General features: G+C 47.7%; 2 protein-coding genes across 4 annotated transcripts; both read left to right on the top strand.

The window, feature by feature from the left end:
* Positions 1–247: 247 nt before the first annotated feature.
* Positions 248–3638, top strand: LOC310962123 (alpha-1,6-mannosyl-glycoprotein 2-beta-N-acetylglucosaminyltransferase). Its single transcript, XM_083934502.1, has 2 exons — positions 248–295; positions 409–3638. Exon 2 carries the CDS (start codon positions 699–701, stop codon positions 1947–1949), a length of 1251 nt encoding a protein of 416 aa, XP_083790628.1. The 5' UTR covers positions 248–295; positions 409–698; the 3' UTR covers positions 1950–3638.
* A 1784-nt stretch (positions 3639–5422) lies between these two features.
* brox (BRO1 domain and CAAX motif containing) lies at positions 5423–19751 on the top strand (the record flags this gene model as incomplete). 3 transcript variants are annotated; one of them, XM_083934184.1, is made up of 13 exons in its annotated part: positions 5423–5489; positions 5972–6073; positions 7320–7426; positions 9911–10007; positions 10846–10941; positions 11031–11103; positions 12459–12564; positions 12752–12841; positions 14266–14351; positions 14432–14513; positions 14992–15142; positions 15353–15512; positions 15637–19751. In XM_083934184.1, the coding sequence occupies exons 2-13, from the start codon at positions 5973–5975 to the stop codon at positions 15718–15720; spliced, it is 1233 nt and encodes a 410-aa protein (XP_083790310.1). In that variant the 5' UTR covers positions 5423–5489; position 5972. The 3 variants fall into 3 exon arrangements, with proteins under 3 accessions (XP_083790310.1, XP_083790312.1, XP_083790311.1); XM_083934185.1 differs by having other exon boundaries at positions 5431–5505; XM_083934186.1 differs by lacking the exons at positions 15353–15512; positions 15637–19751 and having other exon boundaries at positions 14992–15146.
* Positions 19752–20404: the final 653 nt, after the last annotated feature.

Genomic DNA, 20404 nt, shown 5'->3' with positions numbered 1-20404 from the left:
GCAGGGGCAGGGGTGGACCCCCCCGCTGTGGATTAACAGGAGGGGCACTGTCCCCGTGTGACTGCAGAGAAAGGTAGTGACTTAGTGAGAGAGGTTTTCCTGGTGTTCACTAAAAAGGGCCTGGTTTGCGTGTCCGTCTCACGTTACACAGCGACGGGGAGGCGGTGATTGGTGCAGCCGCAGCCCAGTCGGCCCCCCCTCCGTGGGTTGGATCGTACACGTCAGCAGTCAATAAGTCGGAGCAGAGATGTCTCATCACCCTCTTCCTGTATGAGCGCGCTGACACCTCGTCCGGGTAAGTCACAGTCCACCTAAACCGCGGCGACGACGCTTCTCCTGACGCGTAAAAGTGCGCGGGACTCGGCGGTAACGCGCGCTCACTCACTTCGCTTTGTTCTACTTTTCCAGGTGCAAAGAAGAAGAAGAAGAAGAAGAAGAAGAAGAAGAAGAAGTCGGAGCGGCTGTTTTGGCAAATGGCACGGTGCTCCAGTGGAGAGACGGTCCCGCGAGAGGAGACGCGCACGACCAGAAGCGTCTGGCGCTCGGTTTAGGACGCGTCACGAGTTCCACCCACCGCGCGAGGAAACACTGTTGCAGACAAGTTTACAATGAAGGTGCGCGCGACCAGGTGATCGGAGCCCTTTGGTGTTGTACCCCCCCCACCCCCCAAACCTAAACCCGGGTCTACTTTGGGAACAATGAGGTTTCGGCTGCTGAAGAAGAACGTGCTGGCGCTGCTGGGGGTTTCTCTCGTGGTCGTGACGCTGCTGTTTTCCACGCGCGTGTTGTTGGTTTCTGAGAATGACGCGGGTGGACGTGACACCGCGGGTCAGAGCGCGCGGTCCGGTGACGCGGGGAGGTTTAACTTCGGCTCGCCCGCGACACTGACTCAGTCCGTTTACAACGCCAACTACAAGCAGTGCGTCCACAACGCGGAGACGTTTCCAGGGGAGCCTCGGCTGGTGCTGGTCGTGCAGGTCCACAACAGGCCCGAGTACCTCCGGCTGCTCATCAGGTCCCTGGAGGGGGCCGCCGAGGTCCACAGCTTCCTCCTCATCTTCAGCCACGACTACTTCTCAGAGGAAATAAACGCCATTGTGCAGGGGATAACTTTCTGCAAAGTGCTGCAGATTTATTTCCCCTTCAGCACTCAGCTGTATCCGGGCGAGTTTCCTGGGAAGGATCCACGCGACTGCCCCCGAGACATATCCAAGGACGACGCTGTCAAAACAGGATGCCTCAACGCGGCTCACCCCGACTCGTACGGACACTACAGGGAGGCCTTCATCACTCAAACCAAACACCACTGGTGGTGGAAGCTGCACTTTGTGTGGGAGCGGGTGCAGGTGATGCAGGGCTACAGCGGCTTCGTCGTCTTCCTGGAGGAGGACAACTTCGTCCTGCCGGACTTTTTCCACTTCTATAAATCGATGCTAGAGTTCAGGAAGAGCAGCTGCCCCGATTGTGACATGCTGGCTTTGGGGAACCACAACGAGCTGACGGACTTCACCACGCTGTCCAATAAGGTGTCGACCACTGGGTGGATGTCCACTAAACACAACATAGGCATGGCGATCTCCAGGGAGGTGTACTACAAGCTGATGGGCTGCAACAACGAATTCTGCACCTACGACGACTACAACTGGGACTGGACTCTGCAGTACCTCTCGGGGACCTGCATATCCAAGCCCATCAAAGTGCTGGTGGCGCAGGGCTCCAGGGTTCTGCACACGGGGAACTGCGGCCTTCACCAGAAGGCAAACTGCAGGCCGGAGTGGGCCGCGCAGAAGGCCGAGGAGAGCCTCCAGAAGGCCAAAGACGGCCTCTTCCCCGCGTCGCTCGTGCTTAAGGACGCCGAGGCGGCGGAGCACAAGGCGCACATGAAGAACGGCGGCTGGGGAGACGTCCGAGACCACATTCTATGCAATAACTACGCCAAACGTCTTTGAACTGTACCTTTTCTCTCAGTGATGTGGGTGAACTGTATACTGGTGCTCTGCAGATGTGCCATTCATGCGTAACTCTTCAGGGTTTCAGAGGCCGCGGGCTGCATTTCCACTCTTTAAGTGTGCAAAGTTCTTCCAAGGATCGGGACCAAATGGAGGCTGCTGCTGCTGCTGCACGTGCACAGCGAGACGTTTTAAAGGCTTTTATTTGTCATCACCAAAGCTGCACAGTTGCCAAAGACTGTTCTTGATTTTTGTGTTGTGTGTGTGTGTGTGTGTGTGTGTGTGTGTGTGACGCACATGTGGTTCACACTGTTGAATCTCATGTGTGTTTATCTCTGGGTGTCTTAAAAGCCAAAACATTACGTTAGATTTATCGCACAATAGCGTGGATTTCTGTCAGAATGTGCATACACACACAGCTGTGATGTTATTTGCATGTATGTTTAGTCAACTGGGAACATTACACAACATGTTTATTCATAAGAAAGTCACCGTGTTTGCGTCTTGCGTTGCTTTTATGAACCGTTCAGCCGCGGTGATTCGTTTGCGCTTTTTATGGTACGGTTTTAAGTGCAGCGACAAAAAGGCACATGCATGCAGCTGTACGGGTGCAGACGTTTAATCTGGAGTGTGTGACGATCTTAAATACAACGGGAAAGCTGTAGTTTATACAGCAAATGACTTTTAAGTCGAGGTTATTTCATGCACATATTCTCATTTGTGTTCCTGAATGTGATCTTCACTGTGAGCAGGGATCTCTTCTTCACAACTGACACCACTTAGTTCCAGTCCCCTTTCCCCCCGTTTGACCCGGTTTCAGCAGCAGAGCTGGTTTGATGATTGATTTTTCGTGATAGGGGAAAAATGACCTTTTGGACTCCTGTTCAAAACCTTTCGTTCTGCAAACATCAGGGTCCCGAGCGTCGCCCAGAGCTGCGTTCGTGTTCAGTATTTGCACCTTTTGTTAGAGAGTATTTTGGGATGTGACACTTAGATCAGAACACGATGAACCGCACGGTGATGCCGTTCCTTTTCTGGCATTCATTGAATAGTTGGTGAAAACATGAACTATAGCTAAACGTGCCTTTTTACAGTGACTATTAACACATATCTGTTAATGTGTTTATTGCCTTAAAGCACCAAAAGTGCCTTTATTGTCGTTTGTGCCTGAGAGACGTTAAAGGTGCACTGATAACATGGTTGCTGACGTACCTGTGTGCATGAGTCGGGGCCGGGGAACACGCAGCTCACCTGATATATGTATTTTTGAGCGTCTTTCTTCATGAGATGTTGAGGGGAATTTGAATGTGAATGTTAATTTCACAAAAATCTGCGTCGTACAGTCGGGTAAAGTAACGCATCACTTGGTCTTTGTAAGAGTGGACGGATAAGTGGCTCCATCTGATGACGGTGCACAATCCGAACTCAATGTGATGATGAAATCTTCTGTTTTATGTTGAAAAAGCACAATCGGTTCTTAAGGAGCGCGGCAAAGACGGCCTGATGCATGGATGTACTTTGTAAAAGCAACTGTACAGTAGAAGGGTTGATGATGATTCTTTGTTTTAGTGGGTTGAGCTTGATTCTCTTTCCTTTCCGTCTGATAATCACTTGAAATGGCTGTTGAAATGTTCATTATTTGCCAAATGGGGAAAAAATAAAAGTCTGAATTTTCATTTTCTCATCGTGGATCAAGTCCCTTTTTTTTATTGTGTGTTTTTATTTGTTCTTCCGTGTTTTTACGCGTCTTTATTCACAGAGAGGCGTCCACAGGAAGCTCCGTGCGGCTGGAGCAAATAGCACGGAGCGTACCGTGTCTGTGAAGCGTGCGTAGATCTCCACTAAATGTCTGTCGTCCGTGTAGTTTGTCCTCATGTGCTGCTTGTTTTTTTTTTTTTTGGTTAGTTTTTTATGACTGATGACATGTTGTTGTTGTTGTTGTTGTTGTTTTATTTTGGGGGGGCATTCATCAATGTATTTTCTCGTCATCATTCACAGACAGGCGTCCAAAGGAAGCTCCGTGTGGCTGGAGACGTCTTTTTAAAATTCAAGAAATGTTCCTTTCTTTAAAATTAACACTCGTAACATTTGTTTATCATCATTGTGTAATTTTTAGGATGTAACTTGAGGAAGCAAAAGTAGAATCGGCTCAAGAAAATCACCAGTCTGTATCCGGTCATCGTCCAAGGCTGATAAAAATGATCCTCAGACGATCCCTCAGTAAAGTGTCCTGAGATCACTTTAGTTAGGATATTCAATTGACTTGAATCCCTAGTTTCATCAGAAAGTTTTGTTCTTATCTTAGTTTATCAGTGGTGTGTGTCGCTGTATCGCAGCTGTTATTACCACTGCTCATCATTGATCATGTTTACCACCATAATTATTATCATTGTCATGTTCTATCACCTTAGCTGTGCTTGTTTCTACTGTTCTGCTGTATTAACTGTTATAACATATGAGTCATATTCACATTAATATAGATATTATTATAGTTACTGGAAGTGTGTCTGTCTCTGTCTTTGTCTCTCTCTCTCTCTCCTTCTCTTCCTCTCTCCGGTGCAGACAGATGTGCGTCCTCCACAGAGCTGGGTCTGTCTGACGTTCCTGTCTGTTATAGTGAAGGTTTTCAACGCCACCGTACTCTACGGGGGAATTGTTGGGTCTCTGTAAATCATAAATAAGTCACAGAGTGTGGTCTTTACCTGCTCTGTAAAGTGTCCTGAGATCACTTTGGTTATGATTTGGCACTGTGAATAAAACAGAATTGAATTCATCTGGAGGAGTCAGGTTATCTAAAGCTCGCCCGGAGCCTGGGATCGTTCACAGCAGAGTCAGTAACACCGGTGTTGTCAGTAGTTAGTTAACCAGTGGTAACAGCTCCTCACTGGTGCCGTACGCTCAGCATCAGTTGCTGACCACGTTCTGCTGGACAAACTACGTCATAACACCATTTTCTAAATCACTCCAGCCATCGTTTCATGCCCGATGTCTGTAACAAAGGTTTACATATTGGTGCATATACACTGTGATAGACCAGACTAATATATATCATTCTAGACTTCTAGACTTTTTATCTAAATTAAAAGCTTTAAATAAAACAGAAAACACCGATTCAGTGTCATGGGTCAAAGGTGGCTGGAGTGTAATCCCTGTGTCCTGGAGACACTGCACATAAGGTGGGTGTGTATTATGAGTGTGGTCTTTACCTGCTCTGTAAAGTGTCCTGAGATAACTGTTGTTATGATTTTGCACTATAAATAAAATTGAATTGAATAGTTAGTGTGTTTCCTTCCTATCTGCCTGTTGTTACATCTGGTATATTCACAGAAATGCTCATTAAAATGCTCTGTCTCTGTCAAATAAAGTAGAAATAAATGTATAAATCAGGCTCTGAAGCCTTTTGCCCAGGCACGTCACATGACTGAGACGCGCGCTCTCATTGGTCAGTTCCTGCTCCGTGTTTATTTCCGGAAGTAAGTTGTTGTGACTGTCAGACTTTTCTCCACAGGGACCAAACCTCAGACTACAGCACCGGGACAGGTAAACACCACCACGGGTATAATTTAAATTCAAAATAAACCTATTTATGTGTCTGTAGAACAAGCCAGTTGTCACGTCGACTCAATAAATCATGTTTACGCTTCACGGTGTAGCGTTAGCCAGTTAGCCGCTAGCTCTTCCTAGCTTACGTAATAGACTTTCTGTCTAAAACAGGCAGGTAAATAACCGTAAAACACCATTAATGGCCGCCCAGGGTGGACTCACTGGCTCTGTATCAGTTTGTTTTGCTGGGTAACTTTGGGAAAAGCTTCCTGTGAAGATGCTAACACGGTTGCTAGCGTATCGGTGAAACGACGCTAGCTAAGATGTCACATAGCTTCTGCTTCCTGCTCAATAAATAACTGTGTTTACTATTCGGGAGGTCATCCATGCCTCTGTATCCAAACTGTATTAATGCCAGAAACAACCCTCCTTCATGAGCTGTTTGTCGGTGTGTGTCTAAAGGTGTGTCCTCTCCACAGGATGGCACATTGGTTTCACAGGAACCCCCTGAAGGCAACAGCGCCCGTGTCCTTTAACTTCTATGGAGTGGCAGGGAGCCCCGCTGCCAACAAGATCTGCAAGTATGACTTATCTCCGTTTCATCCACTCTCACCCTGTTGGTCTGTGGCTGTGGCCATGACAGATGGGCCACAGTGCATTGGTTTTGACTCCATGTTGTCCCCGTGTCCTCCTTCCTGCTGTTGTATACAAGTATTGTCCTGCTCTGCTGTTCCACTTGCTTCTTTGACACACTGACTGTCAAAACCCGGGCCACACTCACACGTTCTGATCCAATCCAACACTGACACCTGGGCTGAGCGTGTCAGCCGATACCTGATACTGATCCTACTGTTGAATGAATGAAGCATGTACCTGTCCATGTGAGTGAAGGTGCCGGGCTTGACAGGAACATTTAGCATCGTTATCCTCAAAGCATTTTCAGTCAAAAGCAACTGGACTTGGTTATTTGTAGGCTTCATCAGTTCATGTACGCATCTGACCAGGCTGGGACTGGACCAGGACCAGGACCAGGCTGGGACTGGTCCAACTAACTGGTGTGGAGATCCAGGTGTTTAACCTTTCACATGGCCGATGATGTCACTGGAACCCTTTGTGCTCCGTTGTTAGAGTGACAGTCGTTGGTGGAAGTAGGTTTGGACTTGGTTAGTGCTCTGTTGAGTCTGAACGACAGTCGTTGGAGTCACAGGAGGCCGTTTGTGAACAGTTGTTCTTTGAGGTTAGATTGTTGACTCTTCTGGGAACTTCCCCGATGACAAATGAGAACATTCACAGGCATTTAGCCTTTTTAATAAAAAGGGAACAGACTAACACAGATATAAGAGAGCTCAACCTCAAGGCCATCTCACGCATCAACATTAGCACAGGACAACACACACCCACTCAACCTCCACTTCACCATCACGCCCTCTGGACGCAGGTTAAGGTCCCTGGTGTTCAGGAGGGCCCGCTACGGCAGAAGCCTGGTGCCTGACGCCAGAGCAAGACAAAAACCTCCACAGTCTCACTCTGCCATTCATCTGTCTACATGTTTATTCTGTTGTTTGTCCTTATGTGTATTAACTGTCGGCGTGCTGCCCATAAACTGTACGGTTTCACATTAAAGTCTAAAGTATCTCTCATGTCTCCTAACCCTCTCTGATACATGATGATGTCACGTCCAATGGCGTGCGTCTGTAACCATAATACAACCACAGTCACCCTGTTGCCTTACAATAGGACAATGCCTTGTCGGGAATAATTACTCAGCATGTTCAGCAGCATATTTTTAGCGCATCAGTTTAATTGCTGTGTGTTTGACACATTCAGTGACCTGAGGACAACCAGGGCGAGACTGCTGGAGATGTTCACCGACGTCACCTGCAACCCTGAGATCATGAAAAACGCCACCGATGCATACTTCTCCCTCCTGCAAGGTATGTTCAGGCCTGCACTCCACACGTCCGATCTATTCTTCTCTCTGTTCTGTTCAGGTGTTAACGCCTGAAAATGTGAGGAGACATTTTTGTGGTTAGATGTGTATTTGTGTTTATTTCCTGGAGGCCACAGTAGGTGGGGCTCTGCACTGTGGGGTGTAGGAAGTGTTAAATACAGCAGCAGGTGATCACTCAGCAGGTGTGCTGCTGATAGGAAAGAGCAAACATGTTTTTGACAGACGTGGTCGTTGTCGCCTTTGTTGCCTTTGTTTAAGGTCTTGTGTTGTTTGTATGCACAGGTAAGGGCAGGGCGTCTACTGTCAAGAGCGCAATTATATGAATAAATGTTGATGATTCAAAAGGCGTGTTGGGTTCATCGGACCTGGAAGACGACGGACGTGTCGATTACAAGTCCCAGGACAGAAGCCCTTCAGTGGCTTAGGCTCGTTTTGTTGTTTTATGTTAAGTCACTAACTTGTTGTTCAGTCAAACATTATTAAAAACCAACAGAGCTTTATTTTCAATTTGGTAGAGATCCAAAAGTTTCCCCTGATACTGAAAAGAAAAGTCTGAATTCAAAAGAAATGTGTAGAAAATGATGTGCAAAACATGTGGTGTGTATTATTCCTGTCTGCTGTCAGACAGAGTGGGATAACATGTTTCTTTAAGACACTTAAAAAGGGGGAAAAGTTGTTAAAAGCCGGTTAAGTATGAGGGAGGAGAAATTCAATCTCAATTCAGTCTGAAAAGTGAAACTTTGGTTAATGTGTGGTTTGTCTTTAAGTCATAAGTGGCTGTAAACCCCTCACACATCACTGCATCATTCTCTCTCACACACTGGTCTTCACTCTCCATGCGCAGAACCACTCACTGGTGTCTGTTTATCTATAAATCCATTATGGGACCGCTCCTTTCTTATTTGTCAATGTATCTGGTACGGAAGCAGTCCGATCGCAGCCTCCTGCCCCTGGACTTCATCTCGTTTCCCGTCCCGTCAGTACGTACTGAGCTTGGCAAGAAGGCTTTTTCCTACGCTGCACCTGCGACCTGGAACCAGCTCCAACAGAGGCTGAAGCTGCTCCTGCGACCTGGAACCAGCTCCAACAGAGGCTGAAGCTGCTCCTGCGACCTGGAACCAGCTTGTCCAGCTTTACTTCTTTAGGGGACTTCAAACTGCTCGTAGGGAGGCTGTTGAGACAGTCTGTGGGGGTCTGCACTTGTACATCTTCTTCTACGCGACAGTAGAGTCCGTTCTCCTCTATGGCAGTGAATGCTGGACCCTTAAACCAACCCTAGAGGAGTCCCTGGACGGGTGCTACACCAGGATGTTGCGTGCAGTGCTGAGCATCAGCAAGGATGCACATGTAACCAACATGATCCTGTACGAGGGAACACCAAGGGTGAGTGAACAGATCGCTGTAAGGAGAATGAGACTTGCAGGGCACTGCCAAAGACACCCAGGACTGTCAGCCAGCAAGCTGCTGCTGTGGGAACCGGCACGACACACGGGCGCCGGTCAAGAGGACGTCCCACACTAACATACGTGGACATACTCAAGAGGGATGCAGGAGCCCAGAGTACCAGCGAACTGGAGAGATGTGTGGAGAATCTGGGTGACTGGAGACAACGATGGACGGCTCGTCTAAGGACGACCTAGAGAGACATAACTTAACTTGTGCTTAACCTGTTCTTTGCCCTCTGCAGTCTGTACTGTAATATTTTACTGTGTGTGTTGTGTGTTGTGTCTCCTGTGTGTTCAGTTAGTCTGTAACTTTGTGTTTTGCTGCTACCCTGGGTCTCACTGAGATTTTACCCGTATAAATAAAGGTTGTCATTTTGCATGTGATGTGTATTTTTCCTGTCTGCTGTCAGACAGAGTGGGATAACACATTTCTTTTCAACTTTTAAGATACTTAAAACGTTGTTATAAGCCGGTTAAGTATGAGGGAGGAGAAATTCAATCTCAATTCAGTCTGAAAAGTGAAACTTTGGTTAACGTTTAGTATGTTTTTAAGTCATATTTGGCTGTAAACCCCTCACACATCACTGCATCGTTCTCTCTCACACACTGGTCTTCACTTTCCACGCACAGAACCACTCACTGGTGTCTGTTTATCTATAAATCCATTATCGGACCGCTCCCCTCTTATTTGTCAATGTATCTGCCTGGACTTCATCTCGTTTGCTGTCCAGTCAGTCCGTACTGAGCTTGGCGAGACGGCATTTTCCTACGCTGCGAGCATCAGCAAGGATGCACATGTAACCAACATTTATCATTAATAAAATAAAGTACGTCTGTAAACCACAGAGAAACCTTTTCTTAGGGTCACATTTGCAGCTGGACAGTTCTGATGCTAAACTGAAACTCCACCGGCTGGTGGATCCACACAACCACAAAGCAGTAATTCTATATTTCTTTATTATGTTATTTTGCATCTAACCAACTTCTTCTCTTTTGTGTAATATTGGTTGATGATGCAACAGGCTTCATCTCGTCCTTGGATGGAACTACACAGGAGAACAAGATGAGGTTCATCCAGAACTTCAAGTGGACCGACACCTTACAAGGAAACGCACCAAGGTGAAAACCCAGAATAACAAAAGTTATCTCAGGACACTTTAGAGAGCAGGTAAAGACCACACTCTAGGTGCATGGTGGTCCTAGCATGCACCTGGGTGAGCAAATGTTTTTTTTTACCAGAGCTGGAGGTGCACAGGGATTTTCTTTGTTTGCTGGATTTCTGGTTAAATAAATCATGTTTTTTGTTGGAACATTGTGTGTCTCCTTTCCGAGTTCAACCCATGGTAACCCAAGAGTGGCTCAGGGTGTGTGAAAGTGATCCAGTAAAGAGTCGCTGTGGCTGCAGGTTTTCATTCCAAGCAAGCAAAAACACACCTGACTCGAGTCATGCAATCACCTGAACCGTCTTCACACAGTTGATTTGTTGGATTAGGTGTGTTCTTGCTTGGTTGGAATGAAAACCTGCGCTGCTACAGGGCCTATCCAGCTGTTAGGACGTGATGTAACGCCCTTTCAAAATATGATTTCCTGTCTGAGCCTCATGTTTCTACAACACCTCAGTGCCGTGATCCCCGTTGTTTGAACGGATCTGACTTTAAAAACAACATAATTGTCATTTGACCTCTTTCTTATGCATGAAAAAGAGTCTAACTGACCATGCATAAGTTCACATGTTCGGTGGTTGTGTCTGTTTTGTTTCAACGGAGCGTTTGGACCCGGAAACCTTATTTTGAAAGGGTGTTACGTCACGACTGAACAGCCCAATGAGACATACACAGACTTTCTGATCCCTGCACAAACAGGAGCTGCAGTGAGCTGCATGTTTTTATGTTAGCATTGCTGACTTGTGTGCGTACAGCAGTCCGTGTAACCCCGTGTGTCTGTGCTCTGCTCCCAGCGCCCAGCAGGATGCGGTCTTTGAACTGGTCTCCATGGCCTTCAACGTGGCCCTGTGGTACACCAAGTTTGCCTCAAGACTTGCGGGGAAAGAAAAGTACGTATTGTTGTATTCAATAATGTTGAATCAGTTGTTACTAACGTATTTGATACTAATATTACTAATGTATGTTTTTTGTTCAACAGTGTAACGGAGGCTGAGGCGAAAGACGTTCACCGGAGCTTGAAAGTGGCTGCTGGTATTTTCAAAACCCTCAAGGTGAGATGCAGCTACAGACGGGCTTCTCCATAACTTATCAAAGAGCAGTGGGACTTGGATGTTGTGGTGCGGAATAACCGGGCATCCTTCCCGCTTCCAAAGGCCGTGTGAACGGGGCGAAAGACACTCGTACTCATGTGAATAAGCCGTTTATGAGGCTCATCATAGTTATGATCAGATTCTGGAAATGGTGTTTCCATGAGCACAGAGAAATCAGGTTATTCATATTCCCCATACACACGATAAATACCAGCAACCTGGTTATTCTATGCTTTAGATGTGTTTCCACTATGGTCGAATACCCTGAATGAGGTGGGTTTATCTCGTCGAAACGCCCCTAATTTGCAAAAATGACCGCTCAAACCCCTGAGAGAAGCCCGGTTGCTGATTGGTTGCAGCTCTCAGTGGGATGTGACGTATAGTAGAACAGACGCCACAACAACACGGATGTAGAGTCGACACTTTTATCCAGAGGTGAAGAAGAAAATGATCTGTGCACGAGTGTCTTTGCACGGGCTTGTTAAATGAGTGCTGCAGCGGCCGGGTTGGATTCTGACCTGTGGTCGTTAACTCACGCTCCCTCTCTCTCCCATTTACACACACACACACACGTACATGCACACACTAACAGACTGTACTGAGCGATTGCTGAAAGGAGCTACGCTTTAACGTCCTCCGCACTGTTGCCGGCCTGTCACTAACACCATGTAGAACAGGGGAGCAGTGGATTAAGACACACAACCTCTTTAATTTCCAAAAGACAAAACTCTTTCACTGACTGACACTTTCGCTGCCGCTGTTGTTTGTATTTCTGTGACATCATGTTCGGTGCTGGAGCTGCACCTGCGCTGAAGTCGGCAGCGCTCAATAACCGAGATAAGGCGTGCACATGCAGCGATGTCCTTTCTTTTGGAGTACTCCAGGGAGCATCTCAGGTTCTCTCATGAACGCGATACAGGCTTATCCAGATTACTGACAACAGGATCTGGTGTTTACATGACTGAACTCCGAACAGATGCTCCAATAACCCGATTATAAATGCACTCAGAGTCATAACTCAGGACTTGCAGCCTTTTCCCATTCCCACGGCGTCAGATACCACCTTTACGTCACAGCCCTTAGCGTTTGTTCCTCACGCACAAGGCGCCTTAAATGTCTGTTTAAAACACACCAGTCTTCCCTCTGCAAACCCATTAACAGCAACATTAGACGTTCTGTGTAAGTTCTGCGCTTTCACCGCTGTTTGTGCCCCGTTCATGTCCTGTCTGTCACTGCATTCGTACTAGATTGATAATAAATTAATGAATTGAAAGCTGATGTTAAAAACGACAAATTCTCTGGCATGTTTGCTACAGGAGGTCCACATCCCTCGTCTCATCACCCCAGCAGAAAAGGGCCGAGACCTGGAGCCCCGAGCGATCGACGCGTATATCATCCAGTGCCAGGCGGAGGCGCAAGAAGGTAAAGGCCTGAACGTTTTACCAGCCGTTAGAAACATCTGTCTTTCTTTATCACATCGGATCATAACCTCAAACACAGCAGAGGCTCAACAGTACATATGACATCAATAAGACATGACACTCATATCTGGCTGTATTAATGTGCATCCGTGTGTTAATTGTTTACCGTCTACTCCTCTGTTTTGCAGTGACGATTGCCAGAGCGATCGAGCTGAAACACAACGCCACGCTCATCGCTGCGTTGGCATTTGAGACGGCGAACTTCTATCAGAAGGCTGGTCAGTATGTGAGCGCGTGGGATTGTGAAAATGTCTGCGTAAAGGTTTCTGTAATGTGAAATGCATTTGGACTGATTCGTGCTGAACTCGACTATGATGAGTATTTGCAGTGTGTGTCTGTGTTAAGGGCTCCCACCCCTCCTGTCACAGTTCTCCTCATTAAAGCGTTTTTACACCAAACATGAAGTAAGAGTGAATTTAACCAGAGCTGTAATACTTAAAAGTGTAATTCCAGCGCAAAACCAGGGTCTTAATCCGCACGAACATGCATCATATAAGCCTTTGAGACAGTGGCTAACAGTGATTAGCTCGGGGCAGCACGGTGAAGGCATTCAAAGGTCTTTTTTAACCACTAATGCTGCTGAAAATAACAGCAAACCTCTGCAGCAGCATGAGAAGAGTCCCTACACACACAACAAAGCAGCAACAGCGTAGTTATTGAACTGAAAGCTCATTTCACGTTAGAGACACATACGGATACGGACGGAGCCTTCGTTCTGTATTTTGCGTACATTTCGTCCGTTTTTCTGTCCGTATCCTGGAAGCTTACGGATGCGTCCTGACATGGACCAAACATTACAGTACCACCAGAAAGCGTGGGGGCAGTGTCGGGCATTTCACACAAAGAGTGGCGTGAATATCAGGAGCGAGCGAGTCATTAAAGCCCAGACGGACATCCTGAAATACTGAAAGTGACGTTTGTCGACAGTTTTATCTGTCAATAAAACAAAGCAGCAGCAGCGTAGTTAGTGAAGCCAGAGTTCATTAAAAGAGTGTTTTAGAGACTTACCTACTGGCCCCTGTACCAGCTCCTCTCATAGTAAAGTCCATTACAGTGGAAGGAGCCCATTGGTGCTTTGTTGTGTGTGTAGGGACTCTTCTCATGCTGCTGCAGAGGTTTGCTGTTATTTTTAGCAGCATTAGTGGTTAAAAAAGACCTTTGAATGCTTTCACCGTGCTGCCCTGAGCTAATCACTGTTAGCCACTGTCTCAATGGTTTATTTGATGCATGTAAGTGCGGAAAAAGACCCTGGTTGGTATGTTACATATGGGCATTTTCTAACATAATCTTGCACTGTTATTTGTGACTACTGTAGCCGTGCACGTACGCGTATGTGTGTGTGTGTGTATGTCTGTGCATATATTCGTATGTGTGCAGTCTGTTTTCTTATACATGCGTTCTTTCTGTTTTTGACGCTGCTCTGTGAAGCACTTTGGATGACTGTCACAGGTCTTTGTAACTCTGCTACATAAATAAAAGTAACCTTGAACTTGTTTTAAGCGTAATGAAAGGTCCTTACAAGGCGAGAGGCCCCGTGCTGCTGCTTTGGGGATGACATGACCAGCGATCAGTCCCCGAGAGAGACACTAAATCCGTAACCGTTCAGTACCAGGTTCTTAATGATCTGTGTTTCTGTCCGCAGACCACACACTGAACACTTTGGAGCCTGAGTGCAGCAGCAAGTGGAGGAAGTACCTTCAGCTGAAGCAGCACTTTTACATGGCTTACGTAAGTGCAGGCGTGCCCCGATGCTGTCGCCCGTCCCTTTTGTTAACGTGAAGGAGCCGTACTCATGATTGTGTCCACAGGCGTACTGCTACCATGGACAGACCCTGCTGGCGAGTGACAAGTGCGGGGAGGCGATACGATCTCTACAGGAGGCGGAGAAGTGTACGTATACGTGTGTTCGATTCTGCATTTGTGTCATCGTCGTCTGTTTTTAAGACGTTTAAGTCAAAATTCTCTGCTTCCAGCCTCTTAGTTGTGGTTATTTCCTGGTTTCTTTCCTCCTCTGTGACGATAAACTGAATATCTTTGAGTCGAGGACAAAACGAGACGTTTGAGGACGTCGTCTTGGGCTTTGGGAAACACTGAACCACAGTTTTCTACCATTTTCTGTCGTTTTTTGGGCCAAACAACTGATACTTGACGATGAAATGAGTCATTAGTTGCAGCCATGTTTGAAAGTATACTGTTAATCCTCATGGGATATGTTATTATCCTCATTTGGGATCAGTAACATGCAGCAGAAGCACAATGAACCTTTGCATATGGGTCATAATGCAGGTGTTTCCTGTGTGTTTGTTTCCTGTGTGTAGCTGCAGTATTTCCCTTCTCTCTGTATTAACACGCAGCCGTCTCGGTTTAGGTTACTCCCGTGCGGAGGCGCTGTGTAAAGAGTACCGTCAGACCAAAGGCCCGGGCACCACGGCCAAACCCTCGGAGCAGCTGTTCTTCCTCAAACTGGGCGGCCTCATTAAAAACACGCTGGAGAAGTGCCAGAGAGAAAACGGCTTCATGTGAGTCAGCGAGGGCAGACATGCACGCATCTGTTCGTTGTTGCGTATACTTACAGTATCTCTCATTTGTAACGGTGTTGTTTGCTAAATAGATCTAGGTGCGACACTAAAGCCTCTGTGATCTCGTCAGTGGCGGAGAATCTTAAATCTTCTCTTAAAAAAAACAACAATTTTCCCCCTTAAACTGTTACTTTGCACATGTTCCTTCAGATACTTCCACAAGGTCCCGGCTGAGGCGCCGCAGCTGGAGCTGAAGGCCAGTTACGGCCTGGCCGAGCCAATCGGCTTCGAGCTGCCGCCTGTCAGCGAGCAGTGCACCGCTGAAGTCTACGCCACCTTTGACCTGACCAAGGGAGCCAAAAACGACAAGGTACGGCGGCTCAACACAGGCTGGATGACAGTCGCACAAACACCCGATGGACCTGATTTATAGTCCCATCTGTTTTTTAAGACTGTGTTGTTTCACACGTGTGTCGCTGTTGCCTTGACTACAGGCCAAACCCAAGGAGGAGGAGGTGAAACCAGTGAAGGAGCCGGACCTGAAGCCTCAGAAGGACACGGGCTGCGTCCTCTCCTAAACGTCCCACAGACTCCGGCTTCAGCCCGACGCTTCAGTCCCATCTATTGTAACGATGGCATCCAGATTTCTTTTCATGTAAACCTCCATAGAAAAAACACAATGTATTTTTTTGTAATATTGATTCATGGTGTTTTGACATTCATGCTGAAACGTGTGTTGTGTTTGGGTAAGACAGCCGTTATCCGTGCACCCCAACGGCTCATGAAGTAAACCTCAGACTGTTTAAAAGGTGGAGAGTCCCTCCAGGTTATTGTTGGTGGTCACGTGAGCTGCAGCGATTACTTTGAATTAGGTCGTTACGTAAGGAAAGTCCATGTAAAAGTATGAAAAAGCCTTATTGGTGAAGTAGTTTCATTAATGGTGCCTTTGGCTATGATGTAAACCTGCTCGCTGTGGCCTCTTACACAAGTGTCTTAGGTGTGTTTCCACTATGGTCGAATACCCCGACGAGGCGGGTCGATCTCGCCGAGAACGCCTCTAATTTGCAAAAAGCGGCCGCTCAAACCCCTGAGAGAAGCCCGGCTGCTGATTGGATGCAGCTCTCAGTGGGATGTGACGCGTGGCAGTACAGACGGCGCAACAACACGGAGAAGTAGAGTCGACACTTTTATCCAGTGGAGAAGAAGAAAATGATCTGCGCACGAGCGTCTTTGCACGGGCTTGTGGCAGGGTTGGATTCTGACCTGCGGCCCTTTACTCACGCTCCCTCTCTCTCTCTCCCATTTACTTACACACACACGAACACACACCCCGTAGTGCAGCAGGGTGACAGCCCTGTGTTAACAAACACTTTTCCAGCGCCCAGAATTCTTAAGGTGGAGTATTTTCTTTCATGTTACTTGTTCATAAGTTGACGTTGTGAATCACACGTCCACCTTAAATCAAACTGACACTATTCTGTATTTCTCACTTTGAGAAAGAACGGACCGCCGCCGTGTCACTGATCAGCTGATCACCGGCGATCCAAACCCATTCACAGTGCTACGTCACCTCCGGAGTCTCTAAGGGCGCACTCACACTGTCCATCCGTACCGTGCCCAAACGCGTTACGCGGCTAAAGTCTGGTTCCTTTGACCAGTGTGAGTGCAACCGTACCGCGTCTAGGAGCGGCACGGTTGCCGTCCACGGCCCGTTTGGGAGAGGTGGGCTTTAGTAAAGCACGTTTGCACGTGTACGAGCACGAGCGTGCGCACGTGTACGAGCACGAGCGTGCGCACGTGTACGAGCACGAGGCCTACGGCGGTTCTGAGGTCATTGTATGTGCACTGCTTTCCATTATGTGCCCAAAAGACCGCACGCTTTTGTAAACAAAGCGACGCATCGTCATGACGTCATCAATGTGTGTGACGTGTTACGGCGTGATGACGTATAGGCAGCAAGAAGCATTCTCCGAGGCCCAGGTAGTGTGAGTACAAACGGGCCTGGAGGGGGGGACAAGGACCCTAAAGCACGGGGCACGGGACGGGGGCACAGTGGGAGTGCGCCCTTAATCCCTCTTGGGCTGTTTTCTGTCATGGAGACACGGCGAGTGAACATTTTCCCCTAATGGAAACACACCTTTTGGCACTGGAGTGATCATAGATGACTCAAATCATGGAAACCGGCCTCGTGAACACGCTGACACTGGCCTCAGAGAATGGACGTACAGTTAAACATTTCCCACTACGTAGAATGTGACGCAACCGTAGAAGGAGTAAATGAAGGAAGTGACATTCCCACAACACTTTTAGATGATTTGAGTGCATTTGGTGATTGAACTATGATTGAGTCGTGGACAGACTGCATGTGTCATTGCGGGTGCAGTTGGTTTGTTTTAGCAGTTCACAATCACAACACTTTATTTCAACCTCACGACGTTTGTTGTGTGGTTCTTTTTGTACGTGACTCACGACGTAGCTGTTTGTTTTTTTACTTCTGTTCATTTAAGAAAATGTTCTCACTGCATAAGGCTGAATCCTCCTGTCACATGCTTAGAGACTCTGTGATATATACTCCTGATAATAGTAGTTCTTAATTTATTTCTATTGTTACTTAATGATATTTTAGTTGACAACACTTCTACGCAGCTCCAATCATACGCTTATGGTGATGTTTCTGTTCCAGTGGCTGCACCATGATATCCGCTGATGCAGCACGATGCTTACTCCTGTAAACGCTTCAGGCGCTGAGAGAGTGCAGTTGTGTATAGTTGACACCATATATGTACTGTACGTGTACGGAGCGTGCTCCCCTCGGGGCGTGAGCGTTATCCGATGTGGGGGTGGGAGAGCCCGCGAACAACCGTGTCTAAAGTTATTCCATGTGCTGCTTCACAAACGTTTTCAAAAGTCTCCTGCTTTGAAAATAAAGTTGTGTCATTAAAGCATAACTATGCTGCAAACGTGTATAAACTGTAATATACTGCTCACATGTACTCATTTATGCCCCTACAGGAGCATCCGCTTACCTGAGCTAGAGTCCAGCAGTAGTGGAACATAGACGTAAACCTCAAAGCAAGTTCAGTCCAAAGCAACTGGACTTGGTTCTTTGTCAGGAAGACGTTTCACCTCTCATCCAAGAGGCTTCATCAGTTCATGTACGAATCTGACCAGGACCAGGACCAGGACCAGGCTGGGACTGGACCAGGACCAGGCTGGGACTGGACCAGGACCAGGACAGAGAGGACAGATGGTTTGAAAGAGGAGTGAAAGAAACCATCACTAAACAGAGGAGGAGGTCTGAGACTCCACTTCTCTCCAGTTTACAATGCTGCCCTTTCATCCCTTCATCCAACAATCCAACCTCAAAGAACAACTGTTCACAAACGTCCTCCTGTGACTCCAACGACTGTCGTTAAGACTTAATAGAGCACTGACGAAGTCCAGACCTACTTCCCACCAACGACTGGACCAGGACCAGGACCAGGCTGGGACTGGACCAGCACTAACGAAGTCCAGACCTACTTCCACCAACCACTGGACCAGGACAAGGACCAGGACCAGGCTGGGACTGGACCAGCACTAACAAAGTCCAAACCAACTTCCACCACATCTGGACCAGGAGCAGGACCAGGACCAGGCTGGGACTGGACCAGCACTAATGAAGTCCAAACCAACTTCCACCAACAACTGGACCAGGACCAGGACCAGGATCAGGCTGGGACTGGACCAGCACTAATGAAGTCCAAGCCAACTTCCACCAACGACTGGAGCAGGACCAGGACCAGACTGGGACTGGACCAGCACTAACGAAGTCCAAGCCAACTTCCACCAACGACTGGAGCAGGACCAGGACCAGGCTGGGACTGGACCAGCACTGATGAAGTCCAAACCAACTTCCACCAACAACTGGACCAGGACCAGGATCAGGCTGGGACTGGACCAGCACTAACGAAGTCCAAGCCAACTTCCACCAACAACTGGACCAGGACCAGGATCAGGCTGGGACTGGACCAACACTAATGAAGTCCAAACCTACTTCCCACCAACAACTGTCGCTCCAACGGCGGTCGTTGGCACTTGGAGCACAAAGGGTTCCAGTGACATCATCGGCCTTGTGAGAGGTTAAATACCTGGATCTCACACCAGTTAGTTGGACCAGTCCCAGCCTGGTACTGGCCCTGGTCCTGGTCCTGGTCCAGTCCCAGCCTCGTCCTGGTCCTGGTCCTGGTCCTGGTCCTGGTCAGATGCGTACATGAACTGATGAAGCCTCTTGGATGAGAGGTGAAACGTCTTCCTGACAAAGAACCAAGTCCAGTTGCTTTTGACTGAAGTTGCTTTGAGGGTAACGACGACCTGGACACATGAGAACATTCACAGTCTTTCTCACTGAATTTCATCACAGCGCGCTGTAACAACACGTTCTGATGGAGTTCTTATGACGAAGGCACATAACCGATGTCAGACGAATGCTAGCGCTTTATTATTTCCAAGGCAACTGTTTATTAAAGGGGCGTGTCGGATCATTACTGTGTGCGCTGCTGTGGCTCATTATTCCTCCTCTAATGGTGTCCTTCATGTAAAATGTATTTCAAATGGTATTAAATCCTCCATGAACCTCATTCTTCCACGAACTGCGCTTGTATTTGTATTTGTCGACATGATTTGATCCTCTGAGCTTCTCTCCTCTCTGTCTGTATCATTCATGTCTCATCAACATGTTACTAACTCACTTCTCTCCTGGAGTTGTTTGTGTTTTGTCGTCTCTCAGGTCTCTGCTGATGGTGGTGGTGCCTGCTGCAGTGGTTCTGTGTGCAGGTCTCTGCTGATGGTGGTGGTGCCTGCTGCCGTGGTCCTGTGTGCAGGTCTCTGCTGATGGTGGTGGTGCCTGCTGCCGTGGTCCTGTGTGCAGGTCTCTGCTGATGGTGGTGGTGCCTGCTGCCGTGGTCCTGTGTGTGTAGGTCTCTGCTGATGGTGGTGGTGCCTGCTGCCGTGGTCCTGTGTGTGTAGGTCTCTGCTGATGGTGGTGGTGCCTGCTGCCGTGGTCTTGTGTGCAGGTCTCTGCTGATGGTGGTGGTGCCTGCTGCCGTGGTCCTGTGTGTGCAGGTCTCTGCTGATGGTGGTGGTGCCTGCTGCAGTGGTCCTGTGTGTGCAGGTCTCTGCTGATGGTGGTGGTGCCTGCTATTATTATAATCATATTCTATCACGTAACTGCAGTTGTTTCTACTATTCTGCTTCAGTAACTGCCATAACTTGTTATTCATA

The sequence above is a fragment of the Echiichthys vipera genome, assembly GCF_963691815.1.
Source record: "Echiichthys vipera genome assembly, chromosome: 19".
NCBI classification, from domain to species: Eukaryota; Metazoa; Chordata; class Actinopteri; order Perciformes; family Trachinidae; genus Echiichthys; species Echiichthys vipera.
Note: the sequence above shows the minus strand (reverse complement) of the source record. Positions and strands in the feature narration are given on the sequence as shown.

What these genes read in the sequence shown, in the direction of transcription:
- LOC310962123 (XM_083934502.1), top strand. Translation starts at nt 699, where the DNA reads ATGAGGTTTCGGCTGCTGAAGAAGAACGTGCTGGCGCTGCTGGGGGTT.